The following is a 19,907-nucleotide window of genomic DNA, read 5'->3' as shown; positions in this document are numbered from 1 at the left end:
TGGAGATAGAGAGAACAAGGTAGATAATGATCAAGTGTAAGAAAGGGTAAAGAGGGCAAAATAGAGAGGCTGAAGATTAGAGTGACTCTCCCTCTACTAGAGAGACTACAAAACATACACACAAATTGATCCAGGAGAAGGCTCTATAATACACAACCAATAGTAAAACTACCAACCACACATGTTTCCAACAACTGTCAAACTTAACCTACCAGTTTTTGGTTTTCTTTGGCAGGTGTGGGGGAATATTTTCTTTCAGGTGTGTAGCTGCCATGTGGTCTTCTTTGATGGAGAGTTCAAGTTCCTACGAAAAAGGTATTATTTCACATTTTGTTGAACTCAATTCTCCGCAGAAATAATAAACAAAGAAACAAGAGTAAGTTAGCATTTTGAACTTGGTACAGGGCAGTTTAGTAAGCAGTATCTCTGGTAGTGTATGTAGATTTATCAACTTTTTAGAATGTGGTCAACATATGGAGAGGACCGGAAAAAAACTATTACAGATACCAAAGAAATGTAAGGTTGAGGACCCAAGAGTAGCTTCAGCCATCATTACCTTGCAACCAGTTACCCAATCTTATACCTATGTGATGTGTCTTCTACATCTTTAGAGTAATTTGAGACTGAAAGAATAGGTTGGTTTTAGTATCGGGAGACTAAGTAGAGAAAAACATAGACAAATCGAACTGTTTAGAGTGAAAACAAATTGCAAAACACACTTCCCAACAAAGAATGCCAAAATTGTGACATTGCATAAATATTTTGCTACCCAACTGTGAACATTAGTGAATTCTCAAGTCCACCCTAACTAACCCCCAACCAATTTTAGGACTGGGCTAATTAACAATTTTAACTCTAATTATCCATTTCTGGTTCTACAATGGGCAAAAGAAAAACAATGGAGGGTACGGGGGGCAAGTGGCTCCACTGGTGGGGCAGGAAAAGAGAAAAAGGCTAGGAAACTAGTTAAGAAAGTAGCCATGAATAACAACTGTGTCATGGATAGAATCGACAATCTTATTATAGAATGCGAAGGGATATTGGGAGCTGATCTCCCGGTTCACACCGACCATGTCAAATTGACACCCTTAAAAGACTCTACTCCTTTACGCCCCACCATTGTCCCACCAATGTTCCAGAAATCACAACGTAAGGAAACAGTTGTTTGTCAAGAGACAATACAGTCAGGGTCTGTTCTCCAGATGCCTGACTCTCCTCCCCAACTGTCTACCCTTCTTGTTCAGGATATAGCATGCCATATAGACCCCCTAATTATCTGTACAAATCGATTTGCAGTTTTGGCCGGGGAGTCTGATTACCACGAGGAAGCACAATCTTCACATCCCATTACAACTTTGAAGAAGAGCCTAACTGAGATAGATGACACTGGTTTTTTACCCCCACAGACTCCTCTCCACACGGTTATGTTATGTTATGTTATATCAGCTTATAGAGCGCACTAATACCCGAAGGTGTCCTGGCGCTATAGCAGAGTGTCTGGAGGGGAGATGAACAAAACTCGAGACCAGGAGCGACGTCAAGGCTAGACTGAGAACAGCCAGGTCTTCAGGCCTCTTCTAAAGGAGAGGAGATCAGAAGTGGACCTAAGAAAAAAAAGGAAGTTCGTTCCAGGCATAGGAAGCCTTAAGCACAAAGCTCTTGCCACCCCAGTTGGCCTTTTTGGCCCTGGTGATGACAGCCAGTTTTGCATCCCTGGAGCGAAGAGCTCTCCAAGGATGATACCACTGGAAACGTTCTCTAAGGTCCTGTGGTCCAACTCCTTGTAATGATTTGTGTGCTATTCAGAGGGCTTTGAAAAGAACCCGATGTTTCATGGGAAGCCAGTGCAAATCCCGTAGACCTTTACTAACGGACACGAACTTGGGAGTATTGGTTAGCAGCCTGGCTGCCGCATTCTGTGCCATCTGGAGTCTGCTTAGATGTTTATTGTGAACTGTGAGGTAAAGACCATTACAGTAGTCCAGGTGGGACAGGGCTAAGGCGGACACAACAGACCTAAAGCTATCAGTAGTTAGATAAGGTTTGATTTTCCTCAGAGTCCTGATGGTTAGAAAGCAGGTGGATGTCACTCTATTTACCTGATTCTCAAAAGAGAGCCTGTTGTCAACAATGACCCCCAGGGCTATTACTTTGATAGCGGGGGGGGGGCCAAATCGCTAGGCCACCAGGCGGGAGACCAAAGGCAGGGATTATTCCCAAACATGATAACCTCAGTTTTGCCAGCGTTAAGTTTCAAGCAATTGGCAGCCATCCAACTAGTGATGGCGGCCATACATTCTTGGCAGATAGAGGCTTTTGTTGCTTCAATCCCTTTATTTAGGGAAATCACGATCTGGGTATCATCGGCATAGGAGGTTAACCTAAGGCCATAAGATTGTATAAGAGGTGCAAGGGGTTTCACATAAACATTAAAAAGCGTAGGGCTTAATGAAGACCCCTGCGGAACTCCACAGGGAAGAACAAATGACTTGGAAAAGTAGGTTCCCATGTCCACATTTTGAGTTCTGTGGGTCAAAAAGGACTTCAGGAGGGCCAAGGCAGAGCCCTGTATCCCGGTCTTTGATAGTCGTTCCAGTAGTACCTCATGGTGCACCGTATCAAAGGCCGCCGACCGGTCTAGCAAAAACAAGATGGCTGAGCCTCCTTGGTCGACGGCTTCCCTGATCTCTTCCGTAGCTTTCAACAGGGCCGATTCGGTGCTGTGCCCGGCCCGGAACCCGTATTGTGAATGGTCCAACCGGTTGTGAGTGTCCAGAAAAGAGCTGAGTTGGGTATTCATCGCCCTCTCCAAGATTTTGGCCGGAAAAGGAAGACGGGAAATGGGCCTGTAGTTCATGGGATCTTTGGGATCGAGATTGGTTTTTTTTTAGGAGAGGTAGGATCGAGGCGGTTTTCCAGGACAGAGGGTAGTGTCCTGACCCCATTATCTGGTTGAGTAGAGGAGTAAGACTATTAGTGATGATATCAGGGGACAATTTGATTATTGAGGCAGGACAAGGGTCTTTGGAGAACCGGATCTGCAGCCCAGCACAAGATTGGCCACCACCTGAGTGGACAGCGGCGTGAACTTGTCAAAGATGGGGGTGATGTTGGAGGGCATCAAGTCCGAGCTAACCTCAGAGGGGAGTCCTGCGGGCTTATTAAAGAATGAAAAAATAGCATCCACTTTGGACAGGAAGAATTGAGCTAGAGTGTTACAGAGCTCAGCACTACTGTGCACGGTAGGTTTGGGGGGGTAAGAAGGGTGGTGACAGTTTTATAAAGTTCTTTTGCAGAGGATTTAGCTTAATTGATTTTTTTTAGAAAAGTAGGCCTTTTTTTCGGACAGCAGCCGGTTTTTATAATCTAGGAGGCGGGATCTGTACCTCTCTTTATTGATGGAGTGATAACCGTTCCTCCATAACTGCTCCAGGCGTTTACATTCAGATTTCAGCTCTTGGAGAATCTGCGAGAACCAGGGGGCAGAGGGAGTCCTGCGCTTGGGGAAGCACCATTTGACAGGGGCAAGTTTGCAACAGGCCGACTTAATCCAGTCATCATAGGCAGCTGAGGCCTCCTCTATGTTAGGGGATAAATCGGGGACTGAGATAGTCAATGCTTTACTAAGGTTGATAGAGTTGATATTTTTCCAGGCCCGGATGGCTATCCCGTCCCTGTGTTTTAAATGGGCTTGTGGAGAAGCTGACTGGGTAATCTCGAAGACAATGGCCGAGTGGTCGGTCCAAGATAAAGGCATAGTGCACACAATTGACAGATATGGTGAGTTTGTGAAGATCCCATCCAGGGTATGACCGGCTCTGTGAGTGGGTCCAGATACCTTTAGCCGAAGATCAACGGCACTCATAATGTCAATCAATCGAGCCGTTTCTGGGTCCGATGGGTCATTCAGATGAAAATTAAAATCGCCTATAGCGGTGAAAGTTTTAGCACATAGACCTTCTTCCAGCAGTAGGCCGATGGAGTCGAGAAAACCCCCTTTAGTGCCTGGGGGACGGTAAATAAGCATCACCTTAAGTGTGTCATGAGGGCCGAGGGGCACATTAATAGATAAGGCTTCGCACAAGCTATTAGACGCGTCCTCAAAAGTGGGATTGAGGCTTTTGTGGTAAATCACCGCCAGGCCCCCTCCTCTCCTTAGTGGGCGGTCAAGGCTATAACTAAGAAAGTCGGGAGGAGAGGCCTTTACCAGGTCTGGTCCAGACGCATTGTCTGTCCAGGATTCGGTAATAAAGGCCATCTTGACGTCCAGTTCTTTAATCAGGAGGGAGCATTCTTGGCTGTGCTTTACTAAAGATCGAGCGTTCACCAAAAGACATTTAAGGGGCGTGGTCTGGCCACGCAGGAAGATGGCCGCCTGACGGGTGAGCTCCGCCGCGGGATGAGCCCTTAACGGAATATTCTCACCTTCCACCGGCTTTGGAATCTCCTCTCCGTGCCCTGCTGCAGCCGGAAGATGGGGGGCAGGATTTGGGCGGGTTTCGGAGGCATGACAACGGCTCTCTGTTGCTGACCGCCTCGACGATGTCCTGTGGTGATGTTGCCCGGCGCACTCTGCCGGACGTGTTCCTTCAGGCCGCCTCACTCTCCTCATGAAGCCGCGCCCCCGATGTTGACAACGGGCGCCTGCCTGGTTTCACTTTGGCCGCGCCTCCTTCAATATGCCTGCAGCAACGCCTCCTTCAGAGTTCAGGAGTTTCTGACAGGAACCATGATTTTTGCCGCGCTGTTCGTCAGCTACTGGTAGGGCTAATTTCTCCCATACTACTGTTGTAGCACCTTTGACGCGCATTTCGCACAGGATTTGTGCATTCCATTCTTTACACGGTCAACGGCTCTCTTGTAATTGGAATTTCTGGTTCCTCAAGCTCAGCTGAAATTTAAAAAAAACGGAACCTTTCGTTCCTTTGAAGAGTTGTTTCCCCTCATCTTCACTGCAGCTAAAATTTTGCGCTTTTTGACTATTGTTTAAGCTGGTGCTTCATGAAAATGGCTCTCTTCAGCGCAGACTGACTGACATACATTAGAGTGTGTCTCCTCATAATGTCGTTATAGCGCTCGTCAACTTTTTCAGTCAGGAATTGTGTTCTCTGCTCCTGCATGGTCCATGACTAATCTGCATTCTGGAATATTGATTAATTTAGTCTCGTCATAATCGCAAATTTGTCTGCCACCGCCATAAGCGCACATACGCTGTTTCTCATTCTATTACTGCTATATTTCTGTGCCCTTTTGACTATAGCGATAATTGATGTCTTGTTATTGCACAGATACCACTTTTTGAAAATATGCTTTCGCATTCCAGTGTTTGAAAGTGAGACATGGGTTTCTTCTTTTGGGGGGGCCAGTGTCCTATTATCATATATATGTACAGTTATTAATTGTGCTGCTCTGTATATTCCGACACTTTGCCATATTTTTTGTGCTCACATATAAGTATTTCATCACACGGAAAGACGCCTTCACGTATTTTCAAAGTTTCCATCAAGCCTATTCTTCAAATGTCTGCTGCCAAGCAAGGAAATAAGACTCCTAAACCACTTCTTTTCGCAGAAGCTCTTAAACAGTCTACTACTATGCCAACGAAAGGCAATGCATCCTCCTCGGCCCCTTCACCTCACGCTGCGCCCTCTAATGGTGGGCAAGCGTCGGCGGCAACTATGCAGCGTATTCTGCATGAAATATCTGAGGTTAGTCGCCGACTAGATGACATGAACCTTACAATCACGTCCTTGGCTGAGGAGACTAAATCAATTAGAGCAGAAATCACCAGCTTCCATGTGAAGGTTGAATCCCTGGACTCCAGAGTTCTGGCAATGGAGAAACGATTTGATTCCCTTCCAAACAAAGAACAAGACCTTTTATTCTTACATAGCAAGCTCATTGATTTGGAAGACCGTAGTAGGAGGGACAACATCCGTTTTTTTGGTTTTCCAGAGCGCATTGAAGGACAAAACTCCAGTGCATTTTTGTGTCGTATACTTCCAAAGCTGACTGGCATTTCTTTCACTCCACCTCTGGAGATACAGCGGGCTCATAGACTTGGCCCTCCACGTAATGATCCTGCTGCGCGGCCACGACCGATCATTGCCTGTTTCCTTCGTCACGAACAAACAAGACAATTACTGGCTGCTGCTCGGTTACAAGGTTCTTTTTCCTTTGATGGCCATCGGATTCATATGGCAGCTGATTTCTCTAAGGAAACAAATGAGCGGCGGAAAGCCTTTCTCTCTATGCGACCTCAATTACGTCAATTAGGCATTAAGTATGGCCTATTTGAACCAGCACGTTTTCGCATCACCAAAGATGGAGATTCTAAGGACTTTTATGACCCAGAGCATCTTCAGCAATTCTTGGACTGTCTTCAACCTCAAGATATGGAGGTTCTCACTCCATCTTCGCAACAGGATCAGTCCCATTCTCCCTATAAGTCTTCTACTCCATTGCCAGACCGCAGCAGACGCCCTCCTAGTAGTCCTCGGCCTCGTGGTAGGGACCTTGAAAGACTCCATCGCTCACAAGAAGATAGGAAATCTGCATCACAATCGGTTTCGTCGCCTCAATTCCCACAAGATCTGCAAAGAGACAAGTCTAGGTCTCCTCTTAAAACTCCTTCAGATGCGGACTGAATAATACTTCCTCATGTGGGAAAAATCACTTCTTGACCTATTGGCAGCTTATCGTAGACTTTCGATCCTTGCGGGCCTTGTTTATATTGTTAAATCATTATTATATTTTTGGCATTTTTCGCTGTTATAATATCTGATTGCCTTTTCTTTTTCACCTCTTTTCTCACTAGCTTCTTATCTTACCTCTTTTCCTTTTCACTTTGCCTTCTGCTATATCTCTGCCTTATAATGCTATTCTTTTTTCTCCCTGTATTTCTCACTTTTCATGTTACAATTTTATTGCATATTCTCAACTGGTTTTGCAGTTACTCGGGTGCATTGGCGCCTAATTGTTTGATTATAGTTGTATCACCTTATTTGCTCGTATGCATATTGGTATAGATTTTTGATATATGTGTATGATATGTTTTATACGCTTAGGTTACCTCACATTTAATTACTGTAAGATTTCTCCTCTTCTGTAGTGTTGCTTCTCAACCTCTATTTGGCTTTCTCTACCTTCTTCTGTTCTTTTTTATATTGCTCTTTTGGGCTTCCCTTCTATATTATTAATGCCTTCTTAATTGCTTCTCTCTTTCTGTGGGGTCTTTTCCCGCGGCGGCGCTCTAGTGCGCCCAGACTCGCGGGTAACAGTTTTACGGTTTCTTGTTCTTTACTCGCTATTATTCCATAGTTTCTTTATTACTGTACTATTTTCTAAATTTTACCTCCTTTCGTCTTTATCTTTTTATTGTTTTCTTTATGCATTTCATCTAGATTAGAAATACTACTTCCACTTATATTCTTTCTGTTTCCTCTTTCTTTTGTCATTTCTCTCCCTTTTCTTTTTGTCTGGTTCACCACGTTGTTTTGTGCTTTATATTATTTTCTTCCTCCTGATTTTTGCTCTATTCTACTATGACACAGGCACATTCTCTGAATGCGATCACTTGGAATGTACATGGCCTCACCCATTACATAAAGCGGAAGAAAGTACTCTCCTATCTCCAGACCAAACATGTAGATGTGGCCTTGCTTCAGGAGACCCATTTGGATGCTCTGGAGTCGGATAAACTTTGCAGAGACTGGGTGGGCAAGGTTATCCATAGTAGTGTTCAACAAGACGATTCCTCAGACACAGGCCCTCTCCGCAAATGTGGAGTAGCAATCCTCCTTCGCAAATCCCTCCCGGTCACTGTCTCTAAAACATGGTCAGATGTAAATGGCCGTTATGTATTTGCCAAACTTAAAATTGGAGAGTCTCACATTTGTGTAGGGTCTGTCTATGCCCCTACGGGTACCAAAAAAACATTCTTTCTTCAACTTTCCCGTTTGCTGCTTGAAATTAATGCATCACAATATTTGATTGGCGGAGACTGGAATGTGACGCAAGATTCCATTCTAGACAAAACTGGCCCATTAGATAGGGGCAATGCGTCAGACAGAGCCTTGTTGGGGGACATCATATCAGATATTGGACTGGTTGACCATTGGCGTTTTAGCCATCCAACAGATAAGGAATATACTTTCTTTTCTTCGGCCCATGGTACGTTTTCTCGTCTTGATTATTTCCTTATTTCTCATAACACAGTTCAATTCGTTACAGACTCCTGCATCCAGGAAGCGGCCTTGTCTGATCACTCTCCGGTTCTCCTTTCCCTTGATCTGGGTCTCTCTCGGCCTGGACGTAAACCATGGCGAATGAGCATCCAACGCCACAGGACTCCTGCTGGTAAGGCCCAACTGCAATCACACCTTCAAAATTATCTTTCTACTAACCAGGGGTCTGTCACCTCCAGCAGGACTCTTTGGGCCGCGGCGAAGGCTACTTTGAGGGGGCAATTAATGCGTGATGCAGCAATTGCTAATAAACAAAATGCAAGGAGACAAAGTGAGCTCGAATCTGATATACAAACTTATTCTCGCTTATACACCGCATCTCCGTCTCTACAAAACCGCAAATTACTAGAGCAAGCTCGAATGGCCTTAAATAGCCTTTTTACATCTAAAGCAGAATTCGCTTTACAGAAAATGAAAGGCCGGCATTACGAGCAAGGGGAAAAGGCGGGAAGGTTATTAGCCGCGCAGCTGCGTCAGAGGGAGGCGTCCATGGCCATTCCAGCCATTAGATCTACGCAAGGTCACCTGTGCACGAAACCTCAAGACATCGTTAATGAGTTCGCCTCTTTTTACGAATCTCTTTACACCTCCGATAGTAGAATGGACTCGGATAAAATGACAGCATTTCTTGCAAAAGTACATCTTCCTTCTCTTTCGGCGGAGGGCAGAGCCATCCTAGAGGGTGAAATAACCAGAGATGAGGTCTCTAGTGCGATTACTGCCCTGCCCTATCACAAGGCCCCTGGTGAAGATGGATTTCCCCCTGAGTTCTATCGCTGGGCAGGTCACAATATTATTGATACCCTGCATGCCGCATTCCAGGAGGCGGATAGTTCATCTTCACTAGGACCTCTTTCTAACAAGGCTATTATTGTTGTGCTTCCAAAGCCAGGTAAGGACCCCCAGCTCTGCAGTAGCTATCGCCCCATCTCTTTATTGAACACTGATATTAAAATCCTGGCCAGCATTCTTGCTTCGCGTTTGCGTAAGGTCTTGCCTTCCTTGATACACCATTCTCAAGTAGGCTTTGTACCGGGTCGATCCTCTCGGAACCATCTGCGTTCTCTGGCCCATGCATTATGGTCGGCTCAACATCTTGAGGATGATGCGTTAGCCCTTTCACTTGACGCAGAAAAGGCGTTCGACCGCATTGAATGGAATTATCTTTTCAAAGTTATGGATAGATTTGGTTTAGGCACGAAATTTATTGATAAGGTGCGCTTATTATACGACCATCCTTCTGCTCAGATAAACTGTGGTGGGTTTCTATCAGACACCTTTACCATTAAGAGAGGGACACGTCAAGGATGTCCACTATCCCCTCTTTTGTTTCTTCTGGCTATGGAGCCCTTGGCCGCCACCATTCGTCAATCGGATGAGGTCTCTGGTGTCCCCCTTCCAATTGGACATTCTAAAATATACTTATATGCTGATGATATCCTACTCACCCTTACTCGTCTTCCCCGGTCGATTCCTTCTCTTCTTCACATTATTAATGATTTCTCCTCTTTTTCAGGTTATAAGATTAATTGGGACAAGAGTGAGGCTTTGCCCATCTCTAACGGTACCACCAAAGCAGCCATTTTGGGATTTCCTTTTCATTGGCAGCCTTCACGCCTTAAATACTTGGGTGTCCTCGTTAATAAAGGATTGCAAGACATGGTTGCAGATAATTTATCTCCTCTTATATCCCAAATGCAACGGGATTTTGACAAATGGAAGGCTTTGGGCCTTTCTCTTTGGGGCAGAACTCAGGCGGTTAAAATGGTTACCCTTCCGAGATTTATATACATTCTAGGTATGCTTCCTTTGCAGATCCCTCTATCCTTACTTCGATCAATAGATGCCCAGATTAAAACTTTCATCTGGGGTACTATGAAGCCGCGACTTGCTATCACTAAGTTGAAGGCTCACCAATTATCTGGCGGAATCGGTCTTCCTTCTATTGAACACTACTCTTTGGCGTTACATATTTCCCAAATCTCATATTTTTTACCTGGCATGAAGGATTTACCACAATGGGTTCAAATAGAAAGACATCTTCTATCCTCGGAATCAAACCTTTCTCCTCTGTATGGTACTGGCTCTAGTCGTTCTGACCCAAAAAACCCGATACTATCTGCCATGCATAAATCCTGGCAGAGAAGTCATAGATTATTAGGCTCAAACTCCAGAATACATGCTAAGGCTCCCTTGTGGAATAATTCGGGGATCCGTATTAATGGCCGTATGTTATCCTGGCCTGAATGGCGAGCTGCAGGTATTCTCTATCCGGCTCAACTCCTACATGATGGGGATTTTAAGTCATTCTCTCAGCTCAGGGTAGAATTTGATCTTCCCCTTCATCATTCTTCCAAATATCTTCAACTCCAACAATGTTTAAAGACCCATATGGGAACATCACCATGGCTCCTGCAGGATTCCCCTATATTATCCTATTTGCACATTTGGGGGAAATTTAAGGGTGTTACTTCTGGTATATACAAAATTTTTTCATCTCATCTTTTTTCTAAATCTCTTTCACATGATCTCCAGCGTAAATGGCAATCTCGTCTCTCCATTTCCTTTTCCGATGCTGAGTGGGATTGGATTCTAGAGAATTTAAATAAGGGAGCTCGTGAATCAAGGCTTAAATTTTGTCTTTTTAAAATTCTGCATGATTGGCACTGGTCTCCTGTTAAATTACACCAAGCTGGTCTTCTCTCTCATTCTAACTGCTGGAGATGCTTCAATTCAGGTTGTGATATTACTCATATCATTTGTGAATGTCCTAGTATTCAACCCTATTGGACTTTTATCGGTGCTACCTTGAAATCCACTATGCCCCTAAAATTGCCACTTACATCTACTAACATTCTCCTACATGACTTACGTCATTCCCCAAAGCTCACGAAGCCACAACTCCGTCTTTTTCATACTTCAATTGCTACTGCCAAAATATGTATACTGCGTCATTGGAAATCAACTATGCCTCCATCACAGGAGGACTGGTTGGTGGCAATGATGCAAACTGCTTCCCATGAACGTACAATCTATAATCTTCAAGATCAAAACGACACCTTTCTTCGAATATGGTCTCCATTTCTTAAATCAAATGCTGCTGATCCTCCGGCCTCCACTTCTACTCAAACACACTAATCAACTTTCACTTTTCTGTCCTTTGTTTTTTCTCTTCTCTCTGTTCCCTCACAATCCTTTGCTTCCTCCGTTGTGGTATTCTTCTGCTTTTATTTAATTATTTTTCCTTTGTTCTATTTCTTTATATTTCCAGCACTCTTTACTCTACTATGTTTTTCTTCTCTCTTTTTTTTCCTATTGCTCACTCTTATTACATGTTATTCTGGGTTTTGATATCTTCGTTGCATTAATTTGTATTTATCTATTTAAACGCATATTTATATCGTATTTATTTATCAATTTCTTATTCCATGATTCCTTCTAACATGTAATTATTCTCTTTTATTTACTATTGCATATGCTCTAATGTATTTGTCTTATAAAATTCAATAAAAAATTTCAACACAAAAAAAAAAAAGACATTTAAATGGTGATGCCATCCTAGGTAGATTGGCTATCGTGCTGCCTGGTGTGAGATATTTGATAGAAGCACCCAGAATAAATGGAAGTGTGCCTGAGCAGCCTCCACAAGATGCGGGCAGGGAGTTGGGTGGAGTAAAGTGAGAGAATCTAGGGCAGGGGGGGATGCCGGTAGCAGGATTGAGTTTCAGAAGCGTATCCCTAGCGTAGGGTCAAAGGATTGCTGCTGGAGAGACACAGTTCCTCGCCCTGAGCCCGGCATGAGCGCGGACGGGCGCAGACGGGCTTGCCTTGGGCGTGCCATCGGCGCGCCCGCTGCGTGCGTCCGCTGCGTGCGTCCGCTGCGCGGTCGTGTCAGGGCGTGCTTAAGTATCATCCAGCGACTAGAACGCTGACCCAGCAATGGCCGCCGCTCACCGGGTCCGTTTGCGACCAATGACGGCCGAACCCGGTTTCAGCAGCAGGCTAAGGGGTAAGATCTTTAAAATGCAATATGTTTTTAAAAAGAGGTTGAATAAAATGAGGCCAAAGAACACTGTGCAAAATAGCAAGATACGAATACTAACAGTATGCAAGTACCGTCACTTCAACACCAGCCACTCGCAGCACAGCGCTCTACTCTCACACGCACCTGAAGGGTATTGAACACAGCCCTCCAGGCAAACACTGCTTCGCGGTCGCGTCAGGGCGTGCTTAAGTATCATCCAGCGACTAGAACGCTGACCCAGCAATGGCCGCTGCTCACCGGGTCCGTTTGCGACCAATGACGGCGGAACCCGGTTTTAGCAGCAGGCTAAGGGGTAAGATCTTTAAAATGCAATATGTTTTTTAAAAAGAGGCTGAATAAAATGAGGCCAAAGAACACCGTGCAAAATAGCAAGATACGAATACTAACAGTATGCAAGTACCGTCACTTCACCACCAGCCACTCGCAGCACAGAGCTCTACTCTCACACGCACATGGAGGGTATTGAACACAACCCTCCACAGGTTAAATTACTTAGGGGGGAGGTTGGGTCCCTGAAAGTAACAATTGAGGAGTTAGTGGCTACTGTCAAACTCCTAGTTTCAAATAACATATCGCATGCTCCGTTCGCCTGTGCTTTATCCAACTTGCACTGTATACCAATGTTAGGAGACCAAAAAGACAGTGTTTCGCCACTGGCCCCCGCTGTTCCTTTACAGCGACCCGTTAAGGTTCAACCTATTAAGTCTTTAGGTCCTCCTGGAAATCCCCCTCCCAATACTTTGCAAAAACATCTTTACTCACAAGTAGCTGCAAATTGCAGAAGGCCAATCAACGTCCCATTCGCTCCTCCTTTGGGGGGAAATACATCTTTTCAACAACACTCAGAATTACCTTGCTCCACTAATCATGCCCAGACAGTTTTTATGGTCAATGTCCCCAAAATAGGTACAAGAAACGAGAATGTTGAATCCCTGATAAACAAGTCTATACATTGGCTGCGTCATGTCAGGGGTTGCCGTTCGTTGATTGGGGAAGACATAGTCAGAGCGAGGAGACGCACGTCCATTAACCAACCATCGGATTGCATCGAGCTTACCTTGACCAATTCGGACCTAGCAGAAAACCTCTTGGCATTGGAGTATAGAACTTGCTCTCCTGATTTTTCATCTATTCAGGTTAGGCGTTTCCCCACAATTGCTATGGCTAGGGCAGTTACCATCTACATTTAGTGGGTCCCCGCTTGAGGTCGTGGATTGACTAAGGCAGCCCGATCAGCTTAGGCAGAAACTACAACCCACTATAACCACTAATATCCTAAATGTTCCTGGTACTTTTGGATCAAATGCCACCCTTGACGGCCCCCCAACTACCCCAAAATCTAACACCCATAGCAACGATTTGGATAACGGCTCAAGAGACCAGGGGCGGTAAAAACTACTAACATTTTTGCCCAATCACCTGCTCAACCACAATTGATACGCCAAAATGTTACTTGCAATAAAATTCCAATATCCCAGCTTAAGATTCTTTCATGGAACATTGCAGGTCTTTACAGAAAAATGTCGCTGCCTGATTGGAACGACCTGATTGAGGAACATCATATCTGCATGTTCCAAGAAACATGGAGCCTAGCCCCGCTATACAAATCTGGTTATACTTGCTTTTTTAAATCTGCTATTACCAAGGGGAGGGGAAGGCCTTCTGGAGGCCTCATTGTTTGGATTAAGATCGATATGGGCTGCCAAATTATTGAACATCATTGTGATAACCCAGATATTATGTGGCTTTCGATCAAGGGACATAGATGTGGCAAAACTGTGGAACTGTTTAATGTATACATAAGAGGTACACCTGGGGGCAAACCGTCAAACATTGTATTGTCCTTAGAACAGGAGTTAGCCAATTGCTCACCAAACTCGTGTGTTATGATTGCAGGTGATTTTAATTGCACTTTTGAGCCACTAGATTCCGAGGACTTGATGGGGTTAGATGAAGAAGACACCAAATGGGGAGTTCCAACATTAACTATACCTCCCATTAAGAAATGGTCCCACATAGCAATCCAGATTAGCGCATTTACATTAGAATTTGGAGTAAGGGCTGTGAATGGCAGAACTCCCTCTGATGCTACAGGAGCTAATACATTTAATAGAGTTAACTGCCCCTCACAAATTGATTACATACTAGTAGATGTGAGACTATGGAAAAAGATAATGGATATGGAAGTTCTTCCTTCCTCTGATAGTGACCATAACGCACTAAGTATGATTATGGATAGCCCTTGGGCTCCTCTCCCCTCTTGTAACCAGATTTTTGAACCCCTTATGATAACTAAAGAGTTAGTACCTTCAAATTCCAGAAGGACCCTTAAATGGCCTAGAGTTCTTGCTCAAGAATCTTTGACAACTGGCATTAGCCATGCTCTGAGAGAAAACACTCGCTTATTATTAGAGGCCACTGAGGAACCAGGGGGACTAACAAAAATACCAGATTTATATGATAATATGACAGATCAGATAGGAGCATACTTTATAGTAAGTAACACAGGCAAATTAATTAGAAGAGATACAAAGTGCCATACCTGATTTAATGGGGATTGCAGACAAAAAAAGCCCTTAATTTTAGCAATAAAAAGCAAAAACTGCCTTCTAATTAGAGAAGCTAGGAAGATCTATAAAACTGCAACCTATCGCGCGAAACTAGAGTGGGATGTGTCACATTGGCAAGATCTAAAAGATGCAAGCACAGCTAGAGATCATAACCTTTTCTGGAATAAGGTTAGGCGGTTTGGTAATAAAGATCCCGACGTAATTCCTCACCATATTACATGCCAGGACTGGTTCAACCATTTTGAGAATCTCTATTCTGGACTAGATCTTACTCACCGAGGGGGGGATATATGAACAAATAAGCTCTCATACTATTTCAAATCCTACTGATCTCTTCACACTAGAAGTAGAGATGGCCATAAAGAAAATAGTCCCAGCAAAAGCTCCGGGACCTGATGGTCTCCCAGGAGATCTTTTTCTCGCAGACCCTCGTAACTGGGCAAATTATGTTACGCTTTTAATTAATTCAATTGCAAGAGGGAGTGCAGTACCAGAGTCATGGAAAGGGGCAGAGGTGGTATCTTTTTTCAAAAAAGGAACAAGAGATGACCCTGCCAACTACCGCCCAATCAGTTTGATTGATGCCATGCAGAAAGTAGTTGGCAGGGTGTTACTGCAGAGAATCCATCATTGGGTGGATGAAGAAAATATACTCTCCCAATACCAAGCTGGATTTAGGGCATGTACAGGGACGGTGGATCAAGCATTGAGGCCGTTTTTAATTTATTGGAAGGTGGTCCTGATTGGCAAGGGCAGCCTTTATTTGGCATTTATTGATTTAAAGACTGCCTTTGACCTGGTTCCTCGCGATCGGCTATGGCATCTATTAGAAGATATGGGGATGCCCCCGCTAAAATTGTACATCTTGACTCGCCTACATGAGGGCAATTATGCCCAAGTGAGGTGGGGGTCCCAGGGACAAAAAACAAAGAGGATCCCAGTAAATAGAGGTGTACGCCCGGGCTGAGTCCTGGCCCCCACCCTGTTCTCTTTATACATGAACGGGGTGGTGAGCTATTTGCAGGAGTTTCCATCTGATGCACCAGCCCTGGCAGGAGACAGGGTTCCCACTCTTCTCTTTGCAGACAATACGCTGCTTATTTCTAAAACGCCAGCAGGGCTCCAAAAGCTCCTAGACAGATTTCACACCTTTTGTGAGTCTAGGGGTTTGATGGTGAATACCTCCAACTTATGGTGTTTAACCCTTACAAGCCGTATAGAGGTAATTTCCCTTTAGCTGGAACCCGCTTGGATAAAGTTTCAACGTTTGACTACCTGGGAATAAGATTAGACGAAAAAAAGCGATGGAGGCATCATATTGATAAAATGTTTTTAAACCACAAGCATGTCACAGGCATACTAGCTAAAGAACATCGCTCCTCGCAGAGCAGACCTGTGGCTCCCACCCTTACAATTTATGCAGCAAAAGCCGTCAGTTCAGCCCTTTATGGTGCCGAACTTTGGGGTTTCGAGAATATTGACAGCATTTGCAGGTCAGAACATAAGTTTCTAAGAGATTTAGTGATGCTCTCCCAAAGTGTACCATTGAAACCACTGTTAAATGACATGGGTAGGCATTCTTTTAAAGATGTAGCTAGGCTACGACCTCTGTTATTCTGGGCCCGCTTATGTCTGATCCCTGAATTAACCAACTACGCCACCGCGCTTACAGAAGTCATGGCTCTAGAGGGCAGCCAAAGAATTAGTTGGGTGCTCAATCTTAAAAAAAATCTCTTTTTGCACTTGGTTTCAAGGAAGCTCGGGATACACAAAACCCTCCTAGTAAGGCTGAGCTTAAAAGACGCTATTGGCCCTGGGTCAGTGCTCAAGAGCTTAGCAACTTAAGAGCAGGAAGGCTCACGGAAGAGTTTTATCTCCATAAGCAACACACATCTTTAGAACCCTACCTAGATTTTATCCAGACACCACGAGATAGAGCACTTTATATACAGTTTAGGGTAGGCTCACTGCCGGTCAGAGAGTTAACTGCAAAATGGAGCACCCCATATCAGACACCATTAGGGTGCCCCTGCTGCAAAACACAGATCGAGAGCATAGCCCATCTCATGTTTGCCTGCCCTGCCTATAAAAGTGCAAGAACGAGATGGCTTAAAGCCATTTGCAGAGAGCGGAGTACACGTGAATATCGCACTGTTCTACGTATCTTAAAGACTGATGCACTGACTTTTTTTTGCTTGCGGTGTAGCCAAGTATCTCGGTTGTGCCTGGATTGTAAGGTTTAAATTTCTGCGTGGAGATCCTTAATGAATTATTATGTTTTTATATTCTTAGCTCTATGGTTTGCATATGATACTTTGCCCTTTCACTTTATTCCCCGAAAGTAAATTAAGAATAACCAAAAGGGGAAAGAAAATGTTTTTTATGCGAAAAAGGGCTTGAAATGAATTTTTACAAAATGATGACCCAAGTTTATTCTTGCCACAACCAATCTTTCTAACTTTTTGGGTAACGAGAAATTGATGATTTTAATGTTTGATTGGATTTTTATATTCTTAAATTGATGCCTCTTTTTAACATTTTTATGGTTTATACAAATTGAAGGATGTAAGTTTGATAATGCTTTTATGATATTGGCTATCGAAATAAAGCTATAAAGCTATTTTGACTGACTACATATATATATATATATATATATATATATATATATATACAAAATGACCACAAAGACTTTTACGATTGTAAAGATAAAATTACTAGTTAGCTGCGAAAATCTACTTAACTGTTCAGTACCACAATTAATGGATTGTTGTAGTACGGATATATATATATAGATATATATATATATTCACTGAAAAAAACCATAGGTTTCAGGGGCGTTATAGTTAGCTGGACATTTCCCTCGTACAAAACCCTAGAAATTACCCTCTTATAGTTAGTTCAGCTAACTATAACTCACGCCCCCGCAATGCACTGCTGATGACGTCACATATTACATCACTCATGACATGGTCAGTGACATCACTGATGACATCTGAAATGACATCACTGATGACATCACTGATGACGTCATCCACGTGATACATTAGTGCATCTTCTCACACCCTTTGATATACTCAATCAATATTTCAGACGTCCATTCTCAAAACCATAGATACTCCAATACCAATAACTACATACCCACTCATTGACACTTAGATCTACACACACATCCACTCACTCACCTGTACAGTCACTCATACTTACAGTCACTCAGTACAGGACTATCATATGCACTTATACACCTACATAGACACTCACACACCACCAATCATCCATAGAGGTACTCTCACACCTATTCAGTCATGCAAATAATTAATCACACTCCCATTTACTCACCTATGCAGTTATACACACACACAAGTTCACTTACTCATAAAAATAGTACCACATTCTTACGCTCTTATACAATCACTGATACAAGCACACACTCATCCATACAGCCACTCTCACATATACCCACTTATATACTCTTACACACATATATACTGCCTTTCACATATGTAGTTACTCACACATGTACCACTGAGATATACATTCAATCACTAACACACCCATACATACACTCACCCAACCATACAGTCCATCACAGATGCACTCTTAAAACCATGCACCCATAGAATCACCCACTCACACATGTATGCACAGAGTCACAAACATCCCGCCCACACAAATACTCAGGCACCCAAACAGATATTCAGACAACCAATCAATAACCCATAGAGACACTCATATAGCTATTCACAAAACCATGCAGCCGCTTATACACCAACAGACAGACAGATACAAACATTCACACAGTTTAGTCACTAGTCTGCAGTAAGATACGTTTAATGACTCACTTATGCAGTCAGTCACGCACCTACTAAATCATCCATTCACACACTTATACACCCACTCATTCTTCCATAGGTTTTTCCCTATATACATATTAAACACATTTAAAATTTACAGAAACACACACTCACTGGATGACGTCATCAGTGATGTCATCAGTGATGTCATTTCAGATGTCATCAGTGATGTCATCAGTGATGTCACTGACCATGTCATGAGTGATGTAATATGTGACGTCATCAGCAGTGCATTGCGGGGGCGCGAGTTATAGTTAGCTGAACTAACTATAACCGGGGAATTTCTAGGGTTTTGTATGAGGGAAATGTCCAGCTAACTACAACGCCCCTGAAACCTATGGTTTTTTCAGTGAATATATATATATATAAAATTTGGTGTAATTCCGTTCAGCTGTTCGGGCTGTAGCTGCGATTAAAGGTTCCTATGGAAAATTGCATGGGGAAAACATGTTTTGGGGCCCCCTTTTTTCTCGGCCCCCGCTTGATGAATCACCCGAGACTTTCAGGATAGGAGCGGACCGGACCGCTCCACCAGTTTTGAAAATTTCGCGAAGATTCGTCAACCGGCGCCAAAGTTATTCCAAATAGAATGTTGCGGATTTCCTATGGATAATAGGTCCTAACTATAACTGCCTACCGGCGACCGCCAGTAGGATATATATATATATATATATATCTATATATATATATATATATATATATATATACACACACATTACCTACTGGCGGTCGCCAGTAGGTAGTTATAGTTAGGACCCTGTTTCCATAGGAAATCCGCAACATTCTATTTGGAATAACTTTGGCGCCGGTCGACGAATCCTCGCGAAATTTTCAAAATAGGTGGGGCGCTACGCTCCGCTCCTACCCTGAAAGTCTCGGGGGGATTCGTCAAGCGGTGGCTGAGAAAAAAGGGGGGTCCCAAAACGCGTTTTCCCCATGCATTTTTCCATAGGACCTTTAGACACAGCTACAGCCCGAACGGCAGAACAGAGTTACTTTAAATTTGGCAGAGAGGTAGTCCTCAGGTCAAGGAAGTGCCTTTTGTAGGTCTGGTGTAAATCTGTTCAGTAGATCCTGAGAAAATAGCATTTAAATCAATATATATATCTGAGCCAGCTTACGGTGCGCTTACCGTGCGCTTACGGTAAGCTTACCGTACGCGTACGGTGACGTGCGCGAGCGCGATTCTGATTGG

The 19,907-nt window shown here is 43.7% G+C and overlaps 1 protein-coding gene across 1 annotated transcript in view; it reads right to left on the bottom strand.

Moving 5' to 3' along the window:
- The window catches only part of SKA1 (spindle and kinetochore associated complex subunit 1), a 101,554-nt gene that overhangs the window by 43,500 nt on the left and 38,147 nt on the right, over window positions 1–19,907 (bottom strand). The window contains exon 4 of the mRNA XM_085629741.1: window positions 213–304. Coding sequence (XP_085485867.1) covers window positions 213–304 — 92 coding nt within the window. The remainder of the gene's footprint in view (window positions 1–212; window positions 305–19,907) is intronic.

This window comes from Triturus cristatus, chromosome 2_1 (genome assembly GCF_964204655.1).
Source record: "Triturus cristatus chromosome 2_1, aTriCri1.1, whole genome shotgun sequence".
In the NCBI taxonomy this organism is placed as follows: Eukaryota; Metazoa; Chordata; class Amphibia; order Caudata; family Salamandridae; genus Triturus; species Triturus cristatus.
This window is presented reverse-complemented; position numbering and strand designations above follow the sequence as displayed.